The sequence below is a fragment of the Lissotriton vulgaris genome, chromosome 5 (genome assembly GCF_964263255.1).
Source record: "Lissotriton vulgaris chromosome 5, aLisVul1.2, whole genome shotgun sequence".
NCBI classification, from domain to species: domain Eukaryota; kingdom Metazoa; phylum Chordata; class Amphibia; order Caudata; family Salamandridae; genus Lissotriton; species Lissotriton vulgaris.
Genome location: NC_141693.1, coordinates 1799043837 through 1799071122, shown reverse-complemented (window position 1 = coordinate 1799071122; position 27286 = coordinate 1799043837). Strand labels below are relative to the sequence as shown.

The following is a 27286-nucleotide window of genomic DNA, read 5'->3' as shown; positions in this document are numbered from 1 at the left end:
ATTGTTGAAACACCCTGAAGAAACATGAAACCGAGGTGTGAAGCTGTATCAAACTAGGGAAAAAACTAAGAAAAATCTCTTCACACTCTCCCTGGCACAGCGGGAGAGCCGCTGGCGCTCCTATAACATTCACTGCACCATAGAGACTCACCCCATAATGCTTGGCAGGGTTTTTATTTCAAAAATCATGTTGCCCATAACTTCGCCTGTGGTGGTCCTAGGATGATGGGATCGCAACTGTTCAGCACCACATGCTCTCATTTTACAACTCATCTTCTGGGTCCTCTCCCTGGGGTTGGGGGGCTGAACTCATGACCTCCCCAGCTTTTTTAGGCATTTAAATATTTCCATGGTTGAAGCTTTCACTCTACAGCTGGGAGGGTGAATTCCTTGAGGGTTCATATGTATTTGTGAAAAGAACATTGTTGATGCAGTTCTTATTTTTCTTTAGAAAGGAAATAAATCTTGCATCTAATACATGTATGCCACTCTGCTCTCTGACATCACCGTGCTAAAGTGTATAATTCACCACATAATTTTCCTAGTCCTCACCATGATTTCGCACAGCGGCGCACTTATTTCACGTGTTGCTAAACATAATGGGTTGTGTTTGTTTAAAATTCCAGCTGTATATTTTTAAGAGATATTTTTCATAGCAATTTCGGTATTGCTTTTCACCTTTGCTTTATTTGTTTAAACTTCCAACTGTGTTAATTGAAGAGATATTTTTCATAGCAATTACTGTATTGCTTTTCATCTTTGCTTTATTTCAGTTTTAATCATGGTACAACAGAGTTATTTATGAAATGCAACGTGCAAGTCAAGTCTCTGCTTCCTACAGGGAATTAGAATGGTTCAATGTGTATTTGTTTTTCAGCCAGAATATTAGCATTTGCTCCTCTCCCTCATAATCTATTTTCCCTACTTTCTGCTACTCCAGCGTTGCAAGGTCATATGAATGGCAATAGCACCATGCCAATAGCATCACTCCACTGCATACAAAAAAACAAAAGTAAAAAACCAACAGCTCCAACTTTCACAAATGCAAAACCGATTGCATTGCAAATGCTTGTTCTATTTGTGTTCTTACAATGAACAGGCGTTGGAAGCGCTTTGCGGCGAGTAGGATGCAAGGTTAAAAGCTAAGAATCTAGTAGATTTGTAATGAGGGTTTTTGTGGATTAGTTGTGTAAATGTGTTAAGTGTTAAGTAGGTGCTCTTGACTTCTAATGCATTTATTGTGTCTTTTTTAAAGGAATTGATTAATGGAAGAGGATTAGCAAAAAGAAAATGAGATTTGCTTTTGGGAGAGGACACGTGCACCTGTTAGTTGGATGAATTGGATAAATTAGTCTGGAAAGGTTGCTTGGAAATCCATAGTAGTCAAAGAGGTTTGGTCCATTACCTAGTCGAATATTTTGCAATTATTTGTTGCATCACAATCAATAGCCACATTTTCATATCCTAATGCATTATGGCTATTGACATTATTAATTTAGTAAACATTCCCTTACATGATGCTTGAATGCAATACCTACTAAGTATTTCACACTGTCAGAAGCTCATCGCGAGAGCGTAGCCTTGCCAGTTTGTAGGCTGCTGAACACACAGCACAGTGCTCTGAAATTAGAACAGATAATAGTCTTTGCTGATAGAGCCTCCCCCTCCTCTATGGATGGATACAAGCCACTAGGAAACTAAAACTTGAATCCAAACAAACTGTGTAATGGCTGCACTCTAGCAGTACAAGGAGAGCCTGGGCAGATAACGAATGTTCATGCTTATTAAAAATGCCACGTGAATCTGTGTAGCCTGAGTAGATACTGGTCTACATGCCATAGACAGCGTGAGGATTATCCATGGAGTGTCTGGGCAGTAACTGAACATTTGTCAGTAAAATACTCTCTATAGATGCTTTATAGTGACTTAATCATGGCATTGTTGTTGTATTTAGCCTGTCGCTTTCCTACCTGTGGGATTTCATTGTCATCCACATGATGTCACCACTAGAACCCCTGGTGACATCATGGAGTGTTTGGGGCTTAGCCTGGTGACAACTGGCAGTTGGCACCAGGCAGGCCGAGTGGCATGCTGGTCACTCCTGGTGGGTCTTCTCTTTATCTTATCTTAACATCTTGAAGACTTGACTAACCTTAAATAAAGCAACCTAAATGATACCAGGCTCCGGGTTTCTATTCACAACATTTTTAGCGACAAGGGTGGGGCACAAGGTACATAAGTTGGCCAAGGTGGACTCTGAGCAGGAACCTAACTCAGCCTCATACATGGATCCTTTCAGAAGATTGGCAGTGTTGCTGTGTAAGACAGGATCTCAATAGAGTGTACATGCTAGCCTGTGAAGCAGTGGTAGTATGATGTGGCCAATGTAATTTGGGGCTGACCTGGGTTGATGCTGGCCTGTAAGCATGCCATGAGTAGTGATAATACACAAGCAGACTGGTTTGCAAAATACCAGCACTTTGTGGTAAATCTTTGTTTATTATGTAAAGTGGAATGATCTGGGTTTATACTGGGCTGCATTCCGTGGCTGCATAAAGTCAATCAATATTGCGTCTGGGCAGGATATTGGCATGCACTGTGATTGGTCCAAACAGCCCGGTGTACATGATGTGTATTTATGCAAAGTTTGGACAGTGAATTAGGCTAGATTTACAATTTTGCAGACAGTGTACTCTGTCAAAAATGCAACCGAGTACCCTGCTCACCAAACCCTTGGTCCGCCTACCTCATTTAGACGGTCAGACTTTAAGTATACCATTAACCGAGCCCCTGTTGGTTTTTATTGACTGAATACTTCCTCCGACAGCCCAGCGGAGTAGGGGGCCATCAGAGGAAGGACATTACACCATCTGCCCTATTAACGGTGGATGGTATAGTGCCTTTTTTTCAGTCCATCATTGCCAAGATAAACTTAGAAGAGAGGGACAGGGTAAAACGATATTGACCCCCACACCTTCAGAAAAAACTCCCGGAGTGTGGGGGTCATTCGTACTTTGGGAGTTTGTGTACCACATTCAATACCAACGGTGGACGAATGCCAAACATACATTAAAAGGAGCCACCGTAATAGCGGTTCCTTTCAATGTTCAGAAATGACTGCATGGCCGGTCTACATATCGAAATTTGGCAGGCAGAGCAGCCTCCGGTTGATGGCGGTATTGTTATCCCGATGGATACTCCTCCATCAGCCAAACTTTAAACCAGACCCCTAATCTAGTTAGAAATGTAAACATGATTGTCATGAAGTAGATACATGTCTTCTAATGGGGAGATACTGGTCTGTATGGCAATGGTGGCATGCATAATGTAAATATCTAAGAAAGTGACTTATTCACCTGTCAGGACGGCATCACTGGCCGCAAGCAGTGGCTCCATAAGGTACCTTATGAACCAATCAGTGCCCACTCACTGAATCTATGTAGAGCCATAACAATTTCTCAACCTGGGCTGATAGTGATCACTAAGGCATTGAAAGCAATTAGGCATCTGAAAAGAACATGGGCAATGGCTACAAGAGTGCTAAACCTTGAGGGGCAGATCTACAAGGAAGTGCCGCAGCGTGGCACCGCAAACCCATTAGCTGCGCCACGCTGCGGGACTACCGGAGCCCAGGGATGCAAAATATTTACAAGAATATGCCGCATCTCTGTGCTTCCCCCTGCAGAGGTGAACAAACTGCAGCTATGCGCTGGCGTAGGCACCCTTGCACCATGGTGCAAGGATGCCTGTGTCGCGGGGAGATTGTTTTTGTGCAGGAAGGGGCACCTTCCTGAACCAAAACAATCACTTCAAGCATTTTCCTCTTTCAATGCGTGCTGTAGAATGCAGCACGCATTGAAAGAGGAATTAACTAGGAGAAATGATAACATTTCTTCTCGTTGCGCCTCGCTACGCCACCTCTAGGGTGGCATAGCATTCCGACGCATCCCCAGATTTACGATTTCTCGTAAATCTGGAGATGTGTCTAGTTCCGTGGGTGTTGCGTGGGAACACCCAGAGCAACGCCCATGGAACGCCCCTTCAACACAAAGTGCTGCGTGTGAAGGGGCTGTATTTACAGGGGAGGAAAAGTAACGCAGGATGGCTTTTCCTGTCCTTGTAAATATGGAGGAGCCCACTGCGCCACCAGTATGGCACGAAAAGTGATGTACTGGTGGCGCAGGGGGCTTGTAAATCTGCCCCTTAGTACATAAACAAGGTTTTGTGGAGTTCCCAAAGTTTGGCCTTCACAGATTTTGTAGTTTACATACTGCTCGTACCCTATGCCCAAGCATAGGTCTCCCCAAGTGTTAATTGGCACAGTAACTCATAAGCATGTTGTACCTTTCTTGGCTAGTCTCAAAAGTACTTTGTAACCATGATGCTTAAATACCAGTAATGGGTGGAATGTGTGAATTAATCTCAGCCTCTGGTAATTACTCAGATAGCTTACAATTTCATCAATCTTTTCTCCACTATGGCACAAGACAGAGGGTAGCCATAAGCAAATGAGACTTGATCCTACTCCAGTATAAACAGTTCCAGCCTTAACTGCTAGGCCAGGATCTCTCAAAGTACAAAGACAAGCAACCCCAGATCTATTTTGGCCTTGTTGGGCCTCATCAGTGAATTGCAGATTGAGAGCTAGGGCACAGTATGTGCTGCAGTGATCTAAAATACAATGCCCTTGAAATTGCCAGTCACTAATACTTTTTCAAGCATCCCACCTATCCCCTTGTTTGTTTCAGTGGAGCGTTCTAAGTGTGAAGGATATGCAATGAGCAATAGGATCAAAGCTGCACTTTACTCATGAAGCCCAGTGAAGCTGATGCCTGGGAGCGGGGTTGTTTGTAATCTCGCTTGACTGTTCCTGCTAGAGTAAGATCAATCTTTTTTACATATGGTCGCTCCCCATCAGGAGTGGTACCGTGGGCACAAAAATGATGGATTCGAATGCGACCCAAGCTATTGTCAGTGATTGTAACTTTTGCAAGCAGTGCACTCCTCACGTCGTGGTGCTTATTGAAACTGGGTCACACCAGTATCTCCCAAGTATTTGTATGTAAATGAATACCTTTTTTGTAAGTACTGTGAAACAGTGGCATGCCAATGACTCGCAAGTGCATACGTTGCTTAGTATTTCCTCACCTGTGAATCAAGACTCATTAGTAAAGGTGCATCAGATTACACTTGAATACTAAATGCTTATGAAATCCGAACTTTACATGAGAGAAAGAAATTGCTTCTTCGCAAATCCTCAGCTATGACTTATATACTGAGCAGATACAGATCCATAGACGACACCACTTGGCTCAATAGAGAGCATGGTCAGTGGGCAGATAACCTACATGTAAGGCTCCACCTGGCAGAGACTAAACCTGAGGAGTTACTATTATGCACTGAGTGCATGTACTGAAGCCAGGAAGCGACAGGGCAGTAACAAGATTAATCTCGGCAAATAATGCTCCGCAAGATCCTATCAGCATGCAGTTGACCCACGAATACCCTGAAATGTGAGCTTCCACTAATTGGTAAATATTAGTCTCTACGACTCCTGCTGCATGATCTGACACAGCAGAAATGCTGAGCAGCAGACCTCTTATTGTACAGATGATGGGCCGTAAACCACCAAGGTGCGATCTGATGTAGTGGATTCTACCACAGTATTGGGTTTAAATATCACCCTGCTAACTGCACAATATCATGAAGTATATATAAGCAAGTATAGTTTTACCATTCTTAATTTCACATGTATATGCATTGAAGATATATATTCTTCAAGCACAAGCAAACAATTGTGCTGGGCAGATAATGGTCTCAAGAACACTTGCTGCAGGAATTAACTCCAAGGCAAGCGTAGATGTGAAGCTTCTTGTACGGGGTAGGTTACAAATGGGGGTCTCTAGTTGGCAGTGACTTGCACCCTGTCCAAGTAGGGACAATCACTCTAGTCAGGGTAAGAGGATTACACAGCTAAAATAACCCCTGCTCACCCCCTTGGTAGCTTGGAACGAGCTGTCAGGCTTATCTCATAGGCGTGGGACTGCATGCAGTGACTTCCTTTGCAGTTAGTTCTCTGAAGGGCACCAGCTGGTTTCAGTACACCGGTGGAGAGCCTGAGCAGAAAAGGTCTTATTCGGGGCAGATATCGGCGGATACATGGACAGTCTTTGTATTGAAAAGCTTCATTTCAACAGATACTTATGTCAATGTCATAAGGTGGGAGCAGACATCACGGGGACACAAAGCTCAACCTGCTAAGATCCTATATTTGACCCAAGCTCTGTGACCTACACTAAACAGGGTACTTTTTCAATGTACACAGGCCTCTTTTGGTGGAGATTTCTACTTTACTTGGGAGCACAAGGGCTATTTAAGGAGGTGGTACCACTAGTGCTAAAAAGTGCCAGAATCTCGGGTCACAAAAAGTGAGGGACATGTTGAGTAACATGCAGACAATAGGAGGATGTGCTGCTACCAGACACCTAGGAAGGGATCCTCGAATACCTGACAATGTTAGTGGTGAAAGACAACCATCCCTAAGCGGGGATCATACTCAGGACTCCAAATATTTTGGTGAGATCAAAGAGAGTTAAAAACAATATGAGAGCCATGGAATCATGGTCCCGTCGTCTTCTAGACCCCCCTTTCCATCCAACTAGGCCCCTTTGAATGGATTCAATAACAGATGCTGGCTGATGAGAGTCTATACACCTTTATTTACATGCCTTTATTAGACCTTCGTAGAAGTTGTATCTCAATGTCAGGCAGTCAGTGTCTCTGTACTGGGAGGGAAGGAGGCTTCACAGGTCCAGGGGTTTCCAAGATGTTCTTGTGTCTTCTGCGATCAGCACACATGTCAGCTGGAGCTGGGCATTCAGGCAGGGGGCTGGTCCTAACCTTATAATTCAATGAGCCATCAGAGCCCATCGTGCCCAGGATATCACTTGTTCGTCACCGGAATGTTGAGGTAGCATCTTCTCCCCTGTTCCACCATCAGTTGCTTTTATCAGCTTTGTCTCCTTTTACCTTGTGGTCCCTCCACCCTTCAGCGTAGATTCCTTCTTCATAATCACCTTCACCTTCGAACTCACTGTCTGAGGGCGTCTCTTCATCTGCCATATCTTCCTCTGCTCCTACTTCCATCTTGGATGAGACAGAAAAAAACACAGTCATGCCACTAAAAGTAAGTAGAAAAATAACTTCCTGAAAAACAATAATGTGTGCACACTCAAGGGCTTTTCAAAGTCTTGTGTGAATTATAACATTATAACTAAAGTGGCAGGTGCCATCATGTTAATAGGTGGGACTTGTACAACTCTGACAGGTCGCGGGCCCAGCCTTGGGTGCCGTAGACATGTACTATATGTCTGCTCCCATTCTGTTGTCAGTTTATCGTACAGAGGAGGTGCTTGGATGCTAGGGTACCCTAACAGAAAACCCAAGCAAAGGACTCCAGAGAGGAAGAATGGCAGGGCAGAAGGCCCATAAGCGCATCTAGGACCCCAAGCAGAAAACCAAAGTGCTCCCTATGGAAACTCAGGGAGGGTTCACTGGTTTAGCTACCAGTGGTGCAGTAGTTGCAATGCTACCGGGGCAGATGGAGTGAAGAGCCAAGTGCACGCTAACTATAGTATTTTTCACTACCTGAGTGCGGTTGGGGCCTATTCCTTGCTTGCCAGTGGCACCATTGCTGACTAATAGGCGGGTGATTGAAGGGAGGAGTAGGGACAGCCTGTACAATTCAAATGAAGTCAGGAAACCACCATTCTCTTCGTGCAAAACATCAACAAGAAGAGAGAGGTGTGTCTGGAAGCCGCAACCCCAGATGTCGGCTATCACAGTTTGTCATGCACTTCTGTTGCGCTAAAGTCTTGAAATTAAATGATATTCGAGTTTAAAGTACTACTAGCAAAATTCTACCCCTAGTGTATAGTATGGTGAAGTGTAGGGGTACAAGAGTCTGTCCTTCAAATAAAAAAGATCAATAAGAGAAAAGAACGCTTTGTGCATGATGCAACATGGCCATATGTAGGAAAGAAAAATGTTATTAAGCATAACAATAACAAGCATTAGCTAAGCCAACAGGTCGCACTTTTATTATGCAAGTTAAGTGCTACGCTATTGGTTTTGCCAATGCTTGATTACACCGCATGCTGGGGGAAAACATTACAAAATACTGGAGGAAAATCAAACACACAACTTAAGGTATCACGAAACTTCACATTGAATTAACTATTTTCAATTTTTATAAACAGTTTGTTTTATTTTTCACTTTTCACTTAAGATACTGGATACAATGTAAAAAGCCTGTTGCACATGATTTTGTTTTAAAATAACACCAATAGTTCATTGCGCATACTTAAAAGAACATAAAGTTGTCTGGGAGGTATCAGAATTTAAATGAAAATGCCGTCCATTTATTTTCCAAAGAACTCAGACCTTGAACAAATGTGCTAGTAATTTGCCGCTATGCTCCCCCAACGTCATAGATCATGCTGCCTTTGTGTGCCAAGGTCTGGTTTTTAATGCAACATGTGGAAGGCAGAGGATGATCAGGGGAAGCAGCATGTGAAGATCAGAGCAAGAAAACACATGCACTCCCATGAAGTGTTCAAAGAAAAAGAAAAAAGTAGTTCGCTTGATGTGAGCCGTGAAAGGTTACAAGTCACCCCTTAAAAAGGATGTTAAAGAAGCTATGCTCCAGAGGAAGGACATACACAAGAAGATGGAGGAAATCCATCAAGTAAGAAGCAGACAAATGACTGATAAAAAAGCCAACAAATGACATTGGGCTGACCCAAAGCCCAATCTAAGTATTGGTATTGTAAACAATAGGCCTTCAACACTGGACATCTAAATGCTATCTGTAGGACCAGACCTAAAAAATGGATCTCAAAATTATTCAATCTGTTAATCACCCAAGATCGATGTCAAATTGATCAATGGGTCTGATGTAAACACATGGGATCTCATATTATAGTTCATGTTTGTGTGGCATTCACATGTGTTCCTGCTTTGGGGGCACTGTCTCTTCTATAAGTTGCCCCATAATTAACGTCTTGTTCTCACTGTCTGTTAATCTCTCAGGTACCATATTTAGTTCTATTTATGTATTTAACATTTTCTCTACCCCCTTTTCTTTCATTCCAAACATACCCACCTACACGTGGCCCCTCCCTTTCCTCAACAACCTTTATATATATGCAAGAGTCCTATCTGGGGCAAACATGAGGTATGAGGCATCAAAAACCAGCACATGGCTTGCAGGAAGGTCCCTTGAACTGGATCTGGGTCTTTACTCTTGGCTCTACCTTCTGCTGGGGACATCAACCAGTCTAGATTTGAGGGGTCCCATTATGTGTGGTAAGCCCCAGCATGGTTTGTGTACCAATAATCCTGGCCCAGTCTAGGTTCCTAGGATAGGAAGAGTCCCTTTTGCCAAGCCATAAGCTAATAAAAAGCCCTTTGAATGTGGTCGTGGAGTGGGCAACATGTTCACTCACTTCATCATCTGGCTGAAGATGGTGCTCGGCGAACTCCAGCATGCTCCTTTGAATGGTGGTCCGGTTGTGGTACCGAACAGCTTCCTGTGAGAGAGAAAAACAGACCAAAATGGAGAATGTGATTCTTTAAATTAACTTACAATGGAGAGTGACATTCAGTGTCTCCAGGATCTCTTCCACAGCACAAGGTTTTAGGATAAGCATCCTTCAAAAAGCCGCTAAAAATGCAGCTCGCAAATCTCTATATATATTTTGCATTTATCTCTGACCTGCCCCACTTTTGTTGCTATATTTCAGGAATCCTCTAAAAGATCAAGTGGCAACCAGTTATTCCTGGTGGCCTGGAGAAAATAGTGGTGAACAATGACAGCGGTTACCTCTGATATATTTATTAAAACTCAATCATTTAAGGGGAAGCTTAGTCATGCTAAGACCCCCTGGAATAAACGTCCCCCGTAGAGCCCATATGCGGGTTTGAATTATCACCGCATTACACGTAATTAACGATTGAGTTTTTCTCAGAGGTACATTCTGTGTTATATGTATATTATGTTTTGGGATACCTCTTTTTTTACCTTTATACCTGTATCACCACCGCTCGTATTGGTCACTATACAATGCTATTGGATCACGGTGTGGGCAACTTCTGTTACACAAGAAGTAATGATATCTTTTATACTCTTTTTAAACCAAGATCTAATAGCATTATATATACATATGGCAAAATGTTTTTTTCTTTTCAATCTGTACAGCCTTGAAAAAGTCGTGGGTTACATTCCCATCTAACGACGAAACACGTGTCGGCTGTGTGAAAATTTCCAGTGAACAGGAATAAATTTGAAACTGAAGTACAAGGACAAGAACTCATTTCTATTACATTGAAACACTGGCAGATGTCTCATCCGCCCTATTTAAAGTGTACACAAATTTATAGGCCAATTTCTGAAGGATGTTCCGCATCCTTTAAACTCGGGAAACATCACTTACAACGCATCTTTTACAATGCAGTGCCTTTACGACGCAACTTTTACAACGCAAACCATTACAACGCATTGCGCTGGGGGGAACTCTAGGATAGGGAATAGGTTTAATTTACTGTCCAACACCTTCCCTACTATCCACGGGGACTGGAGTTGGAATAGTAAATTAAACTATTCACTATCCAGCGCCTCAAAGCACTATGCGTTGTAATGGTATGCGTTGTAAAACCCGCGTGTAAAAGCATGCGATGTAAAAGCATGCGTTGTAATGTCGTACATCCTTTAAACTCTGAATCAGGGCAGATTTCTTACTGGAAGCAAGCGGGGTCACACTGGCAGTACATAGATGGGCAAACTGCTCAGCAAATACCCCCTAATTCTAGCACAGTGCCAGGATAGTTAAGGTTTCTTCTACTTTTAGCTTGGTTCTATCTTTTAAACTGCATAACAGACTGAATACTTAACTTGTAAAGAATACATTGCCCCAAATAAAGGTATTTTGAAGAGAGAGAGTTAAGTAACAGGCTAGACATGGAAGTCCTGCCTATTGTGTTTACGGTAGCCAGGCTCTGATGTCTTCACTGACAGACAGTTGAATATTTATTTATTTAGAAAGTTTTACATAGCGCGAACATGACCCAAGAGGGTATCAGAGCACTTTATCAGCTGTCAGGAAGGAAGAAACTGGAAAATAAACAGCAAAACCACAAGCTTAACAAGATGTGATGGGACCCCCAAAAAGAGGTAGGAGGCCACTAACGGTAGGTATAGCAAATGTAGGCAATGTGTAAGGCTACTGAGGAGCAGGAAACTCGCTCATGAAACGCCTCTAGCGCCTGCTTTTACCTCTCGAGGATCAAAGTCCTCCTCCTGTAGGTTCGACTGCTCCTTGTAGAAGCGGTAGTACGCCAGGTTCCGCTGCATGACGTCATCCTTGGAGTCGAAGAGAATGTAGCTGGAGACGCACTGCACCGCATTCTTGATGTCGTTCACTACAAAAAACACAAAGCAGCTCTAATCTCACAGTCCAAGACCGCCTTTGAACACCCTATAACCAAACTGGCCCCAGAGGAAGAGCAATATTCAAGTGCTTCCTGAATGGTCCAGGCAGGGTGTTCCAGGCATTCTTACCAGCTGCAGAAACAATGCTGATTCTTCTAATGTGGAGAAATGAATGGCTGATAGGGGGAGAGGTGAGGCGCCGCGGCCAGGGCGACGGACGTTGGAATCTGGAGATCACGGTTCGATCCCCCGCACCGGCGGCAGATTAGCCCAGCAGCATGTGACTCTGGGCAACAGCTTGCTTAATCTTCCCGACGACCCTCAGCGCCTAGAGACCCTTACGGGGGATTGTTCGCGCTTTACAAAATGTGGATTATTATTATTACAAATGTGGATCATATTTCTGCAAATGTTCCATCATCAAAGCCTCTCTTGGAAGGTCTGGTGCCAGAAGTGGATATTAATACTATCCTCCCCCAGAAGCTTAACCTAGCAGGCCAGGTGGCATTCTAAGGTGAGGTTCCAGGTCCCAAATATACATTTTCGCTGAGCTACCACAGGGGCTCGACAATAAATGTAAATGATTCTTCTAGTTATTTTACTGCCTCAGTTTACAATTATAAACATGCCTGTGTCAAACAATACAGCTATTAACGCTTTATTACCTTCCTAAAAGCAAAGCAATCACCTGCACCATGAGGCACAAACCACTCATTCTACCATAGAAAAAAAACCTAATTTCTTAAAAATCTCCCGCCTGATTTGATTGGCAGTTATACATTCACACTTATGACACGCAGGGCCGGTTCTAGGATCTGCGAGGTCCTGGGCTAAAAGGGAACCTGCGAGGCCCCCTCTAATTTAGATTAGTGCCCCACTGCAAGGATACCATTCACAGACACGGTGGGGGGGGGCATTGTCCAGCATTTTGGCGCCCCCATAGTTTTAACTTTTACTCCACAAGCATTTCTCACACCTTCAGTCCGTAGGTGTGAGAATTGATAGTGGTCTAAAAGTTAAAACTGTGGGGGCGCCAAAATGCTGGACAATGGGCCCCCAACAGTGTCTGTGAATGGTCTCCTTGCAATTGAGGGAGCGTCTCCGTCTCCCTCCCCTATGCCTCCGGACCCCATCCATGAGAGGCCCAGGGAGGGGGCCCCCTCCAATGGACCTTAATTGCAGGCAACACCTTTCTTTGTAATAGATCCCAGGGAAAGAACAGGACACATAACTTGTGCGTGGCCCCATGCTGGTGGGCTGAGTGCGAGGCCCTGTGCAGCCGCCCACGCTGCCCATGCCTAGCGCTGGCCCTGATGTCACGAGGCCCCAAAAACATCTCATTGTTGGGTTTCTCAAAGAAATGGGACAGGGCCCAGTGTAGGATGCGGATTTCTGTGATGTGTTGAAAGCAGATTTTAAGAGGCATTCGGCAAAAATTAGTTTAAAATCCAAACATCTGTCTTTTGTAAAATACTTATGTGATTACCTAGCCAACGAGTCGAGTCAGGCATTTATGAACATTCGTATGAAAATACGACTTTAAGAAATTGGCAGTTTACAAATTGAACCCTATCTTTGCTTGCTAATAACTTGCTGCTTTCTGACTTGGACACCTTAATTAAACAAGCATCGGCAACGCCAATAGTTCTTGCCTAAGCAAGATCTATTGGCTTTGTCAATTTGTTTAGACATGTTGCACAGCAGCACATGATGCTATGCAACATAGCTTAGAGTCAAGAAAAAAAGTGCTGAGGCGGGGCCAGCGTTGACCACGTCATAGCGGGTGTTTTTTTAAGCCGTGTTGCACAGCAACCCATGCTGTTTTGCAATTTGTTTGAAAAAGCACATGAGGGGCAAAGCACATGAGGGAGATGCAGGGGAGGTGGGCGGGAGCAGCAAAAATGGACAGAGAGGAGGGAGAAGCAAAATGAGGGAGGTGCGGAGGAGAGGAAGGACACAGCAGTAACGGACAGCAGGAAGAGGGTGGGGTATGGGAAAGCAAAACAAGGGATGTGCGGATGAGAAGAGATGAATCACCAACAACAGACAGCGGGAGGAAGGCGGGGGACAAGCAACACAAAGGAGGTGCGAGGAGAAGGGAGGGAGCAGCAACACAACAGACAGCAAGAGCAGGGCATGGGGACAAGCAACACAAAGGAGGGGTGGGGGGCGAGAGAGGGAGCAGCAACACAACAGACAGCAAGAGCAGGGCGTGGGGACAAGCAACACAAAGGAGGGGTGGGGGACGAAAGAGGGAGCAGCAACACAACAGACAGCAAGAGCAGGGCGTGGGGACAAGCAACACAAAGGAGCTGCGAGGAGAAGGGAGGGAACAGCAACACAACAGACAGCAAGAGCAGGGCGTAGGGACAAGCAACACAAAGGAGCTGCGAGGAGAAGGGAGGAAACAGCAACACAACAGACAGCAAGAGCAGGACGTAGGGACAAGCAACACAAAGGAGCTGCGAGTAGAAGGAAGGGAGCATCAACACAACAGACAGCAAGAGCAGGGCATGGGGAAAAGCAACACAAAGGAGGTGCGAGGAGAAGGGAGGGAGCAGCAACACAACAGACAGCAAGAGCAGGGCGTGGGGACAAGCAGCACAAAGGAGGGGTGGGGGACGAGAGAGGGAGCAGCAACACAACAGACAGCAAGAGCAGGGCGTTGGGACAAGCAACACAAAGGAGCTGCGAGGAGAAGGGAGGGAGCAGCAACACAACAGACAGCAAGAGCAGGGCGTGGGGACGAGCAGCACAAAGGAGGGGTGGGGGACGAGAGAGGGAGCAGCAACACAACAGACAGCAAGAGCAGGACGTAGGGACAAGCAACACAAAGGAGCTGAGAGTAGAAGGAAGGGAGCAGCAACACAACAGACAGCAAGAGCAGGGCGTGGGGAAAAGCAACACAAAGGAGGTGCGAGGAGAAGGGAGGGAGCAGCAACACAACAGACAGCAAGAGCAGGGCGTGGGGACAAGCAGCACAAAGGAGGGGTGGGGGACGAGAGAGGGAGCAGCAACACAACAGACAGCAAGAGCAGGGCGTTGGGACAAGCAACACAAAGGAGCTGCGAGGAGAAGGGAGGGAGCAGCAACACAACAGACAGCAAGAGCAGGGCGTGGGGACAAGCAGCACAAAGGAGGGGTGGGGGACGAGAGAGGGAGCAGCAACACAACAGACAGCAAGAGCAGGGCGTTGGGACAAGCAACACAAAGGAGCTGCGAGGAGAAGGGAGGGAGCAGCAACACAACAGACAGCAAGAGCAGGGCGTGGGGACAAGCAACACAAAGGTGGGGTGGGGGACGAGAGAGGGAGCAGTAACACAACAGACAGCAAGAGCAGGGCGTGGGGACAAGCAACACAAAGGAGCTGCGAGTAGAAGGAAGGGAGCAGCAACACAACAGACAGCAAGAGCAGGGCGTGGGGACAAGCAACACAAAGGAGCTGCGAGGAGAAGGGAGGGACAGCAACACAACAGACAGCAAGAGCAGGGCGTGGGGACAAGCAACACAAAGGAGGGGTGGGGGACGAGAGAGGGAGCAGCAACACAACAGACAGCAAGAGCAGGACGTAGGGACAAGCAACACAAAGGAGCTGCGAGTAGAAGGAAGGGAGCAGCAACACAACAGACAGCAAGAGCAGGGCGTGGGGAAAAGCAACATAAAGGAGGTGCGAGGAGAAGGGAGGGAGCAGCAACACAACAGACAGCAAGAGCAGGGCGTGGGGGCAAGCAGCACAAAGGAGGGGTGGGGGACGAGAGAGGGAGCAGCAACACAACAGACAGCAAGAGCAGGGCGTTGGGACAAGCAACACAAAGGAGCTGCGAGGAGAAGGGAGGGAGCAGCAACACAACAGACAGCAAGAGCAGGGCGTGGGGACAAGCAGCACTAAGGAGGGGTGGGGGATGAGAGAGGGAGCAGCAACACAACAGACAGCAAGAGCAGGGCGTTGGGACAAGCAACACAAAGGAGCTGCGAGGAGAAGGGAGGGAGCAGCAACACAACAGACAGCAAGAGCAGGGCCTGGGGACAAGCAACACAAAGGTGGGGTGGGGGACGAGAGAGGGAGCAGTAACACAACAGACAGCAAGAGCAGGGCGTGGGGACAAGCAACACAAAGGAGCTGCGAGTAGAAGGAAGGGAGCAGCAACACAACAGACAGCAAGAGCAGGACGTGGGGACAAGCAACACAAAGGAGCTGCGAGGAGAAGGGAGGGACAGCAACACAACAGACAGCAAGAGCAGGGCGTGGGGACAAGCAACACAAAGGAGGGGTGGGGGACGAGAGAGGGAGCAGTAACACAACAGACAGCAAGAGCAGGGCGTGGGGACAAGCAACTCAAAGGAGGGGTGGGGGACTAGAGAGGGAGCAGCAACACAACAGACAGCAAGAGCAGGGCAAAAGGACAAGCAACACAGGGGTAGAGGAGGGAGAAAAACTGCAGACAAATGCACTCTTCAAGAGTGAATGTCAAAAAGTTTTTTAAAAAGTACCTACAGGAGAGCGCGCCCAATGGAAGGACACTGGCTGAATACAGGAATGTGTACTAGCCACATGCTCCTTGGCAGGGGCACATACTGGAAGCAGGAAGAAGCAGGTGGCGCTGACCAATCAGAAGCAAGGAAATGAGAGTGGCATGGAAACCAGCCAATGGTAAGCAGTGGTAAGTAATGGACAGGCTCTAAATCCGATGCAAGCTTTTTTTTGTTAACAATAGATTTTGCCAACAGCACATGTGCGCTGTTTAGGTGAAACCTAAAAATGTGCTAATAAAAGTATGAGAAATATAACAATCATAATAACATAACTGCACATAAAGGAGCTGCCAAGTTGGTTAAATCTAGCTATGATAAAATAGCTATTCATTTCTTGGTATGGCTTAACACTTTGCCAATTATTAGTCTTTGGCTTAATACTAAAATCGCTGTTCCCTAAATGCATGGTCGTAATCAACTTAGTAATATTGAAAATGCAATTAGCAAGGTCACAACTTTTTTTGCTGGATTCGGTGTAAGTAAGGGACATGGATTTACGTAGGTTATGAGAATAAAAACCCTGCTTTTTGAAAAAGACGGCAAATTTGCAAATCCGTATCTATTTGGTACTGTGGCCTGTGCTCCTCAAAATAAGATCCAGCAACTCTATACTTTAAAACAATCGCTATAAAAAGAGGCGCCTGAAAGGCCTGGCAGCATGCAAAAGAGAAGCGTGAAGACAATTACATAGCCACAAAGTAGGAAAGACGGTAAAAGATACTTACGCTTGTAATAGGCGAACTGCAGATAGTGGTACATAGTGGCTACGAACTTCTCCACAAAAAAGCCTCCGACATTCGGGGTCAGGTTGGTTTCACAGTCCACTTTACACCTCAGGACATCCACAAAAAGATCTGAAATGGACCCAAAATTAAGTCATAAAAAAGGAAAATTGAGAAAATTGCTTTATCAGTCCTGTCCTCGGATCCTATGGTTGGTGTTGTGTGCTGGGTCAGAACCACTTTTGACACCTACTCTTTTTCTCATTGGGCTAACAGATGCCAGAAAAGACATGAAAGTCATCTGCTACATAGTACTGGCCCAGTAAGGGCTCTGCCAGAAGGCCTCACCTAGTAGCGGTGGGCCTACATGGAATCCACTGTTACAGCAGCCTATGTCCTGCTTTCCTATAGCTCACACCCAGTGAGCACTCTCAGGCCACCTACTGGGTGTTTTGTGGCAATTCACAAAAAAAACTAAATAAATTGCTAGCATAGACCTAGCCACACACATCATGGCGGTTAAGTGCAACCACCCCAGTTCTGCCTTATAAAAGTAGGACACTGCTGGGAATAGCTGACAAGGTCCCTCACTCTGACAACCACCGAAGACCCCCTGATGAAGGGTAAACCCTTGAGGCATTCAGTCAAACCCAACATCTCCCCGAAGTAAATAAAAACCCAATATTAAGGAATTCAAGACATACTCTTGTTCATGGCATGAATCTCTGTGAGCATGGGTCCCCTGCCTCCTGGAAAGCTCTGATCACAAGCACTTTAAGAAAAGGCATGTAATGCACAATGGCTCCCAGGTCCTGGGGCAATCATATACTGTCCTGCCATAAACTACTCATCCGCATCAGCATTTAATAACTGTGTGTACAGTTAGTAATATTTATGCTGATGATTCGATGTCATTTGTTTAGGTTTCTAAATGTTCGTTTTGTTCTTTTTTTAACTTCAAAATTACGGAGGCCAATTTGAATCATTTCAAAGTGAATTAACATTTTATTAACAAATGGAAAGCTAGATTTGTCATTAGTGCTTTAAGGTAAACACTAGGCTAACCGCAGTACTTTATAAAACCCCCGAAAAAATAAATATATCAAGATTGTTAACTCAATACCAATAAAGCTACGTATCAAGCTTTTTCATCTAAATAATACGATTCCTGATTCATTGTACTCTGTTACCTATACAATTCTTTTTTATTGTAAACAGTTTAATTTGTGCGTTTGTCGTTTTCTCCTGATAACACAATTTCTGCACGCTTATTAATCATAAGTAAATGTAATTATTGTGCAAAGTTGTATTTATTTTTTCCGTATAAGCTTAGAACAGTCGCATTTTTTTCATATCACCAAAACATCAGCCAATTGCTACTATAATTATTTCTGTTGGTGCCTTGTTGTGAGGCTTTTATGCTGAACACAGTGTCGGAATTGGACAAGCCAAGGATAAAGGTTTTAGGTCTGATTGTTGATTATGAAAAAGTGTGATAAAGGCAGTAAGGCTGACATATTTATTTTGAAAAGCATATGTTAAAGTCAATAGGCATTTTAGAGTGGATTGTATTTACTCTATTAAAGCCCACAGATAGGTGTTTTGCTACATGAATTCTCACAGATCACCACAGTAGGCACAGATTTTGGTACTGGTTATCCACCCTGACAAATGTGAATATGAAAGATTTGTACTGTCAAAAATCCTTGTTAGGGCTTCTTAAGAGTGATAGCATTTGACTTTGTGAACGGTAATTTTTATACTTGATGGTTGCTACGTGGGAAGGTTTACACTGAGGACAGTGAAGTGTTCATGGTGACAAGTTAACAATAACAGCTACAGGCCTGATTTTTGTGCTGGGAAAGGTTTTACCAGATACAATAGGTCTGGTCAATTTAATATGGTTAAGGACCAAGGCAATAGGCCTTGCTTATTTATTGTGAAAAGCATTTGCTAAAGCCAATAGTACTCTAACAGTGGGTTGTTATCACACTACATTACAGGCCATAGGTAGGTATTTTGCCACATGTAGTCTCACAGAATATTTTAGTAGGCCAGGCTTTTGGTGTTGGCCACCCACACTAACAAACACTGGGGATTTTCACTGTGATAATGCACGTTAGACCCCATTGAGAGGCGGTGCATATTGTTTTGCCAACTGTTATTTTGTACATATTTGTAATTTTATAACTCTGTGCATGATGGTTACCAGTTTGTGTGCATTTTAGTAGGCCTGTGTTGGTTACAGTGTAAAGCCAATGGCTGTAGCTATGGGTATGTCAAGGTCCTGAGGCTAGATCTGTTTATAATGAAATGTTATGACAAAGCAAGTAGACCTCACTTGCTTATTGTGATGCTTTTCACAAAGGTAAAAGGCTCTTAAGGGTGGGATATTATTACACTTACTAAAGCCTGTAGACAGATAGTTGTTATACAAAATCTCTCACATGACCATAGAAGGCAAGTGTCTTGTTGTTGGTGACATGTCCTGGACAAACCTTGAAGATAGAAGATTTGCACTATGACAATCCTAATGGGCTCTATTAGGAGGGACTTTATATTTTTGACAAATGTAATTGTAATTTTGTAAATATGTGTAATGTTATTGTGGTACACCTGATGCTTGCCTTGTGGGAATGCTTTTGCCCAATACAGTAGGTCTGAGTTGGTTATGGTGAATAGCCAATGATAAAGGCTCATAAGCCTGACTGTTTATTATAAAAGTTATGATAAAGGAAGCAGGCCAGACATATTCATTGAGAGAAGGATATGTTAAAGTTGATAGGCGTTTAAGGGTGGATTGTTATTGTTCTGTATTTAATCCTGCAGGTGGGGGTTTTGTTATAAGGGATCTTGCAGATTACCATACTAGGCACAGATTTGGTGTTGGTTATCCCTTCTGAAAAACCATGGGTATATACGATCTGTACTGATCTGCCCCAGCTTCACAATCACCTCATCGGTACTGTGGAGAGGCACTATTTAAAATAAAAATTCATTAGAGTTTTAGCTTCTGGGGTCTTTTGGTTTAGCGCCCTCCAGGCTCGTGTGCCAGCTTCATATCGACAGGGGGTAATTTTATTAGCACCTTTTTCAGTAAGTTTGAGTTTCACTGTCCTTGCGGATTTTAAATTTCATTTAGAGCCTTCCATCTGCTGGGACTACCTCACTTTCTCTGAGTTGATGTCCAGTCTGGGCTTGTCTCGGCTAGTTTATTCTCTAACTCAGGGTTCTCCAAACCGGTCCTGGAGGGTTGGATCCATGCCAGATTTTTAAAATTACTACATGTATCTCAATGGGGATATCCCAAAAATCTGGCATGGATCCGGCCCTCCAGGAACGGTTTGGAGACCCCTGCTCTAACTCATGTGGCGGGACATATCCTTGATGGAATCTACACCAACTTTGCTGGAATTAGAGTTAAGGACATTATTACACTTTGCTGGTCAGATCATTTGGTGGTGGCCTTTAAGGTTACCCCCTCTCCTTCCTCTGTTGGCCCCTCGAGATCATTGACCTTGTCTCCCATTTGAATAGGAATTGGGACAAGGTCTCTGGCAATGATTTGCAGACTGCTTTGACGACCTCCTATTCTCACCCAGGTTTATTCACTGGTCTCACTGCTGAGGACTTTGCCAGGAAGAAAGGAGGCATACCAGAAGTAAGGCTTCAGCTCCCAGGTTCCTGGAACATCTTAAAAAACTCATGCAGTCATGCCGCAAGCAGGAGTGCAGATGGCACTTAAATTTGGATCCATAGAAAAAGAGTAAACATAAAGTGCTGTTACTTGTTTATAAGTGCACCATTTGTTAGGCCAAATCTGTTTTCTTTACAGAGGAAACAAGGTCATCTAAAAACTCCTCGAAGGAGCTTTTTTAAGTTGTCATTTTGTATTGTTATGTTCATTTTATACCTTACACAGGCGTAAGTTTTTAGTGGGTATTTTAAAACAAGCAAAGTTTAAACACGCTAAGGTTGCATTATTGTTTTTGCAAAGAGCTAATGATCCCTACACCCTGTTTTGTATAATTAATTTTATCAGGATTTCTATAAGGCTGAGGAATTCGAGGGGGCGGTGTTGAATGTACTGTTTGTGAACTGTATAACCATGGGTCAATAAATTGTATTTTAACTATTTCTTGTTGTTTTTATGTACTTTTATGGTATTTTCTAAATACCGAATAAAGACATTTTGACTGATTGAAGTTGTTAACTCTATCTAATCCTCCTTCTCCACAGCATTTTAATACTTCTCCCTTTTGTGATGAGTTAGACATTTTTTTTCCAGAGATAAAATGTTGAATATTTACACTGAGTTTGATTTTCCTTGTGATCAGGAGACTTTGCCTAGGGCCTCTTCTCCTTCTTCTTTGAAGCATTCTCTAGTGCTTTCTAGTTGTTCACAAGTTATGGTGCTGCAGGTTAAAAAACTCAACTTTTGATGGGCATTAAATCTGGCTCTCCGTTGGAACCCTGCCCTCCTAAAATATCACAACTTGCCACAGATATAGTTGCTGAACATCTTTTTACTGAGCTTTAGTAAGGTCTTAGTGTGTGGAATATTTCCCAGTCCATGAAAAGAAGGAATTGTCATTTATTTGCTCAAGAAATCTAACCTTAATCCTTAGGGTTTCAAAACCAACTGACCAATTTAAATACTGTCCACTCCTGCTAAAATATTGGAGAAGCATTTGAACCAGGAATTGATTACATTTATTGATACTCACATGTTTTTCAGCTATTTTGCTGATTCCAGGTAACAACAAGATAGGCCTGTAATTGGCTAGGTCTTCAGGATCAAGATTAGGTTTCTTTATAAGGGCCTTGACTTTCGCCAACTTCCAGGTAGGGGGCATCACTCCCGATTCCAAGACGGAACTGCTCCGTCATGAGCACAGCGCGACCGCGGCTGGTGACGGAGCGGTTCTGTCACCAGCATGGGCGCGCCGCGCGGCCCCCCAACCCCCCTAGCGCTGCGGTATAGCAGTGTGTTGAATCCCATGTGGCCACTTCCTCTAAACCACGGGGCCGTTATAGAATGCTGTTGTCCATAGTTTATCACTGATTTACCGTTCCAAGATGGCCAACGCTTTGGTTCTAAACGTGACGGCCATGCTGGAACTTTAAAACAACAATATTACTGCAAGATGGGCACACACTGCTATATTTACTTTTGCTACTGCAATTAGTTATCGTGCATATTTTGTTGAATTTGTGTGTGTTCTATTGCAGTTGTGTCAGAGAGTGGATGTAATAAGGAGTCAGTGGATGAATGGCTGGACGCACAAGTGCAACAATGAATGACAGGGTGCATTTATGAGGATTTGTTGAGTGCCTAATCCCATCAATGACCCAAAAGGTACTTTCATTCCTAAACAGACCTATTTATTTTGTCAATGCATATTTAGTATTTGGCTACACAGAGCTTAAGTTGTCTAATTTTAGAGACTAATATGAGTGTCTCAGCACACGACCTAGCAAACCGAAGAATGATACATTGCTTTTCGCTGCCATACTGGCAACAGTGAAAAGGATCATCAGTTTTCAGCTTAATAATTTCACATGTATTGCATTCTGCTGCCATCACGTGTCCACAATTGGTATTACAGGTATGCAGCCAGGTGTATCGATATGTCAACGCTTAATTATTACACCAATTCATCTTCATTATTACAAGTATAAATTGCACTTTTCATGAAGGCTACAATTATTGTTTCCTTTCAGTTATCAGATTTTTTTCTTTCAACAGGACAAAGGAAGTCCATGACAGCTTTCAGTTTTCACCGTTTTTTTTATTCGGCCAGCTGTCTAAGCCTTCTATGCATGACTGCTCTAGAGTTTTTCATGTACAGTTAGTTGCAAGAACTATACCATGAAAGGACATATTCAATGGAGTCCTCGTGTTGAAGGTCTATGGTCTATATATATATTATTATCATCATTCAAGTTTTGCATTTCCCTGTCTTGAACCTGCTTCCACAGGTGTCCAGAAGCACACGGTTTGCGGGACATACAATATCTTATAAATATTTACTTACAAAATGCAGGTTTTTATTTTATGAACAACAGAATTTCAGTCCATCATTAGTATTGACTGAACAAAATAAATAAAATAACGAGTTTAAGCAATTGTTTAAGCAGAAAGGTATTTCATCCCAAGTCCTTTTGAACTGAAATGAATAATTCTTATTATTATTAACACAATTTTCCACATTACAAAAAGCCAACTAAGCATGCTCATTGCCTTCTTAGTAACCCACGTTAGTGTCATTATTGCTTTCAGTATCTAACAATGAACAATTTCATCCCCTGTGTTACATTTAGCTAAACACAAATGCAGGATAATTATTGGTTTCATTGAGGCTTATATCCGCCCCAGAATCCTTTTGGTGCTCTGAAATAAGGTGTTTGGAAGCGAGAGTTATTGAGACTGTATACATATTCTTTTTAAGAAATAAAAACAACCATTACAAAACAACCAATCACCACAACAGATTAGTTAAACACTTAACCAGGTTACAACAACCATTTATAAAATGCTACAGACACCCAAGGAGATGTTCTGTCCATGATATAAAAAGTCCCAAATATAGGTAAGTAGATTTCCTGATCTTGGTACATACAGGTCGTACGCACCCCTTTCCACAGGTAACTGCTCCGAATGGCTTCGGAGACTGGGATCATTTTAATATTTCACCCCTTGAGAACATAACAAGAGCAAATACAATGAAACCCTACGATGAAATATGTGCAGTGTTCGGCCAAGAAAACTCCAAGTTCTACCTGCACTTGAGAGGTGCCACCATGCTGTACCTTACCGGCGCTGGAGAGGTCCCGGGATTCTGCCCACTTGAGGCCAAACTGACTAGGTCTCATATGCTGGCGAGGCGAGGAATGTCGCTAGTCCACAGATCCCGATTAGCATCCTGGATACCCTCGACGAGGTTGGACTAGCCAGGGAAGCAGATGGGGGGCCTGCTGGACAAACTCTGGTGGCACCAAGCAATGCCGCAATATCCACCAGCTAGCACCAGCTAGCACTTCCGGTATCTGCATCCCATATAGGGTACCAATTCATCATTCTTGAGATGCAGGATCGAGGTGGGAGATTTGGTGCACACAGTTTGGACATGAACAGCAATCTAGGGAGTAATAGCCAGCATACAACAACAAATTAAGGGGTCTCTGATTGGCTGAAGCCGAAAATGGCCCCCTTACCATTGTAGATAAGGAGTGGAGTTGGTTCTGGGGAAGAGGGGATCACATCCAGGGAAATCCATCTGCAAAATGGAAAGCTGTCCTAGACATTTACTTACAGATAATGACCCCAAACACATGGAAAGATATAAGTGAAATCTCTGTACTACCAGGAGGTGATGGCGGTAATACAGAGGGTGAAACACCAGAGGCAATGGTAACCTTTATGCAGTAATGAAGAGAGGTGCTGTGACACTCGTTTTTCTGTATTCTAATGTTAATAAGTAAATCAGAATGATTGTTTTGTCAGACACTGGAAAAATTATAGAATCTAAAAAAAATAATTTTGAAAAAAATAAATGAACAAACACCCAATAACTCTGTAAGGGCTTGTTGTTGTAAACTTAGTTTAGGTTACTCTGTATTTTTTCGTTCTGGTCTGATGGTTTTCCATATAATAGTTGCTGAATTGTATCCCTGAAAGCCTCAAGCATTCTGACTGAAGTTGTATTCACAGACCCACTGGAGGGCTGAACCTATATTTATGTCTGGTCAATTGGATTTTCCAAATTAAATAATGAAGTAGTTTCTTCAGACTAAGCGGCAAAACTAAATGACATTTCTGAGACATGTTCTCTTTGTGAGTGGTGTGGACAGTTTGTGGAATTCAGGGCAGGTCAAAACAGTATTACCAACCAACTGACTGACACTTTCTCACCTGTCTTAAGCCATTTCAGCTGATGTACAAAGACAGAGGGTCAGACAGAAGCAATCTTCTTTTTCTAATTTTAAGGAGAGATAATTGCTTTGTGTGTTTTGAAGACATTCCTCTTGTGACGTGGCCTTTATTAGCCAGTCGTCCAAGTAAGGGAAGACATGTATTTGCTGTCTTCTTAGGTGTGCTGCAACCACTGCGAGGCACTTTGTGAACACCCTTGGTGCTGTTGTGATTCCAAACGGAAGGACCTTGAATTGATAATGTCGTCCTTCTATTACAAATCTGAGGTATTTTCTGTGAGCTTTGTGAATTGGGATATGAAAGTAGGCGTCTTTTAGATCCAGTGTAGAAAGAAAGTCCCCTTTCTTCAGTAAAGGAAGTACCTGTTGGAGCGTGATCATGTGGAAATGTTCTGAATTTATGTATGCATTGAGAGGTCTGAGGTCTAGTATAGGCCTTAGAGATCTGTCTTTTTTGGGAATTAGAAAGTATAGAGAGTATACTCCTGTTCCTTGTTGATGTTGTGGAACATCCTCTATCGCATGCTTTTGTAGCAGCGATAGTACCTCCTGTTTTAATAATGTCAGATGATCTTGACTCATTGGACGCTGTCTGGGGGGATGTTTGGTGGAGTAGCAGTGAGTTCTAGGCAATAACCATGTTGGATAATTTGTCTAACCCACCTGTCTGATGTGATGTTTTCCCAGACAGGTAGGAACTGGGATAGGCGTCCCCCGACAGGTGTTGCATGGTCTGGGGGGAGCTGTATGAAGTCACTGTTTTGGGGTAGGGGAGTTGCGGTTATTGTTGTTTCCGCGACCTCTACCCTTGTTGTTGTTACCTCTGTAACTGCTTCTAGAATTACCTTTAGGTGATGTTGGTGTAAAAGAGGTTGATTGCTGGGTTGTGCCTGTATTTTTTGATCCGCCTCTATAGGTGGACCTACGAAAGGAACCTCTCTGAGATGGCAGTTGCAATGCTCCCATTGACTTAGCCGTTTCTGTGTCCTTTTTCATTTTCTCTAACGCCTCCTCTGTACTTGAGCCGAAGAGTGCTTTCCCATCAAAAGGCTGGTTCAATAAAGAAGTTTGTACCTCCTGTTTGAACCCTGAGACCCTGAGCCATGCATGTCTTCTTAACATGATACTGGTGTTTATAGATCTTGCCGCAGTGTCTGCTGCGTCTAAGGCGCACTTAATGGAAGTGTTGTTTATTATCTTCCCTTCTTGTATCAGCTACTCTGCCCTTTTTTGATGTTCCTTAGGGAGATGTGTAATGAGTTTCTCTAACTCATCATAATCAGCTCTATCATAGCATGCAAGTAGCGCTTGAGTATTTGCTATGCGCCAACTGTTTGCTGCTTGAGATGCTACTCCTTTGCCAGAGGCATCTATTAACTTAAACTCCTTGTCAGGAGGAGGAGCTTCTCCTGTTGTTAGTGAGTTCGCCCTCTTACGAGCATTTGAGACTACTAACGAGTCCAGAGGTATTTGGCCCCTAACAAATACTGGGTCTTTTGGGGCTGCCTTATAATTTTTGTCAATCCTTAGGTTTAACACCCTAGCCCTCACAGGATCTTTAAATATATCTGATGTGTGAGTGAGGAGACCCTTAAGCATTGGTAGGGTCCTTGAAGATTTTTGTGCAGCCGGTAGTGTTTCTAAAAGGAAATCTATCTGAGGTTCAGTATGTAAATCAACCTTGTGGTATTTTGCTGCCCTATTAATAAATTGTACAAAACCCAAATTATCATCAGGGGGAGAGGGTTTTGAGGGATACAGGTCAGAGTCATTATCATTATCTGTCACTGCATCATAATCGTCCCATGGGTCTGTGTCTTCTGGGATAGTATTGTTATCATTCCCAGGAAGGTCCCCATCCCCTGTGTCACTTTCTACATCTGTTTGAGGTGTAGATGGGCGTGGTGTAAAAGGTCGAGGGATAACTGGCAGAGTATGAGGAAGAGGAGAAGAGGGTGTGTCCATAGGCTGTGGAGAAAGGGGAGGAGTTGTGTTTGTCCCCATTGTTCTCTTCTTAGGAGGAGGAGCTTTCCCCTCCAACGGTTGAGTCTTCCTCTTTTTAGGTGGTTTTGTCACCACCATGCCAGTTTGTGGATCAATGAACAATGTCCTTTGTTTTGGATCTGTCTCTTGCTCCTGTGTCAGTACCAAAGCCTTTGGGTCCGATAGGTGCTTTTGCTTCTGTGTCTCGGTGTTATGTGTTTTTGGCACCGAGAGTTTGCTCGAGTCCGATTTTTTCGGTGTCGAGGGAGTCTTCGACGTCCAAGCATGTTTCGGTTTCGGCATGGAATGTTTCGACTTCGAGCTCTCTTTGGTATGGAGCTTCGGTGTTGATGTCGACCGTTTCTCGGATCCGACATAGTGGGAGACCGTGTGTTTCGGTTTCGTTGCCGCGCCAGAAGGCAGGGCGTCGGAAACTTTTTTCGGTTGTCTGACCAGGCTCGAAGGCGGGGTCGACACCAATCGGGGTCGGTTTTTTGGCAAAGGGACGTTGTCACTCACGGTTTGATGAACCAAAACTTCTTTAACATCAGACTCGTCCGCTTCTGACCCCGACCCGTCCTCATCTTCTTCCTCCTCGGAGTGTTGGACCTCGAACAGTTCTGGG

At 44.0% G+C, this 27286-nt stretch overlaps 1 protein-coding gene across 1 annotated transcript in view; it reads right to left on the bottom strand.

Moving 5' to 3' along the window:
- Nucleotides 1-6696: 6696 nt before the first annotated feature.
- Nucleotides 6697-27286, bottom strand: part of P3H4 (prolyl 3-hydroxylase family member 4 (inactive)) — a 117335-nt gene continuing 96745 nt past the window's right edge. The window contains exons 4-7 of the mRNA XM_086924159.1: nt 16747-16875; nt 11333-11478; nt 9507-9590; nt 6697-7146 (exon numbers count right to left, since the gene is read on the bottom strand). Coding sequence (XP_086780285.1) covers nt 6997-7146; nt 9507-9590; nt 11333-11478; nt 16747-16875 — 509 coding nt within the window. The 3' untranslated portion in view covers nt 6697-6996. The remainder of the gene's footprint in view (nt 7147-9506; nt 9591-11332; nt 11479-16746; nt 16876-27286) is intronic.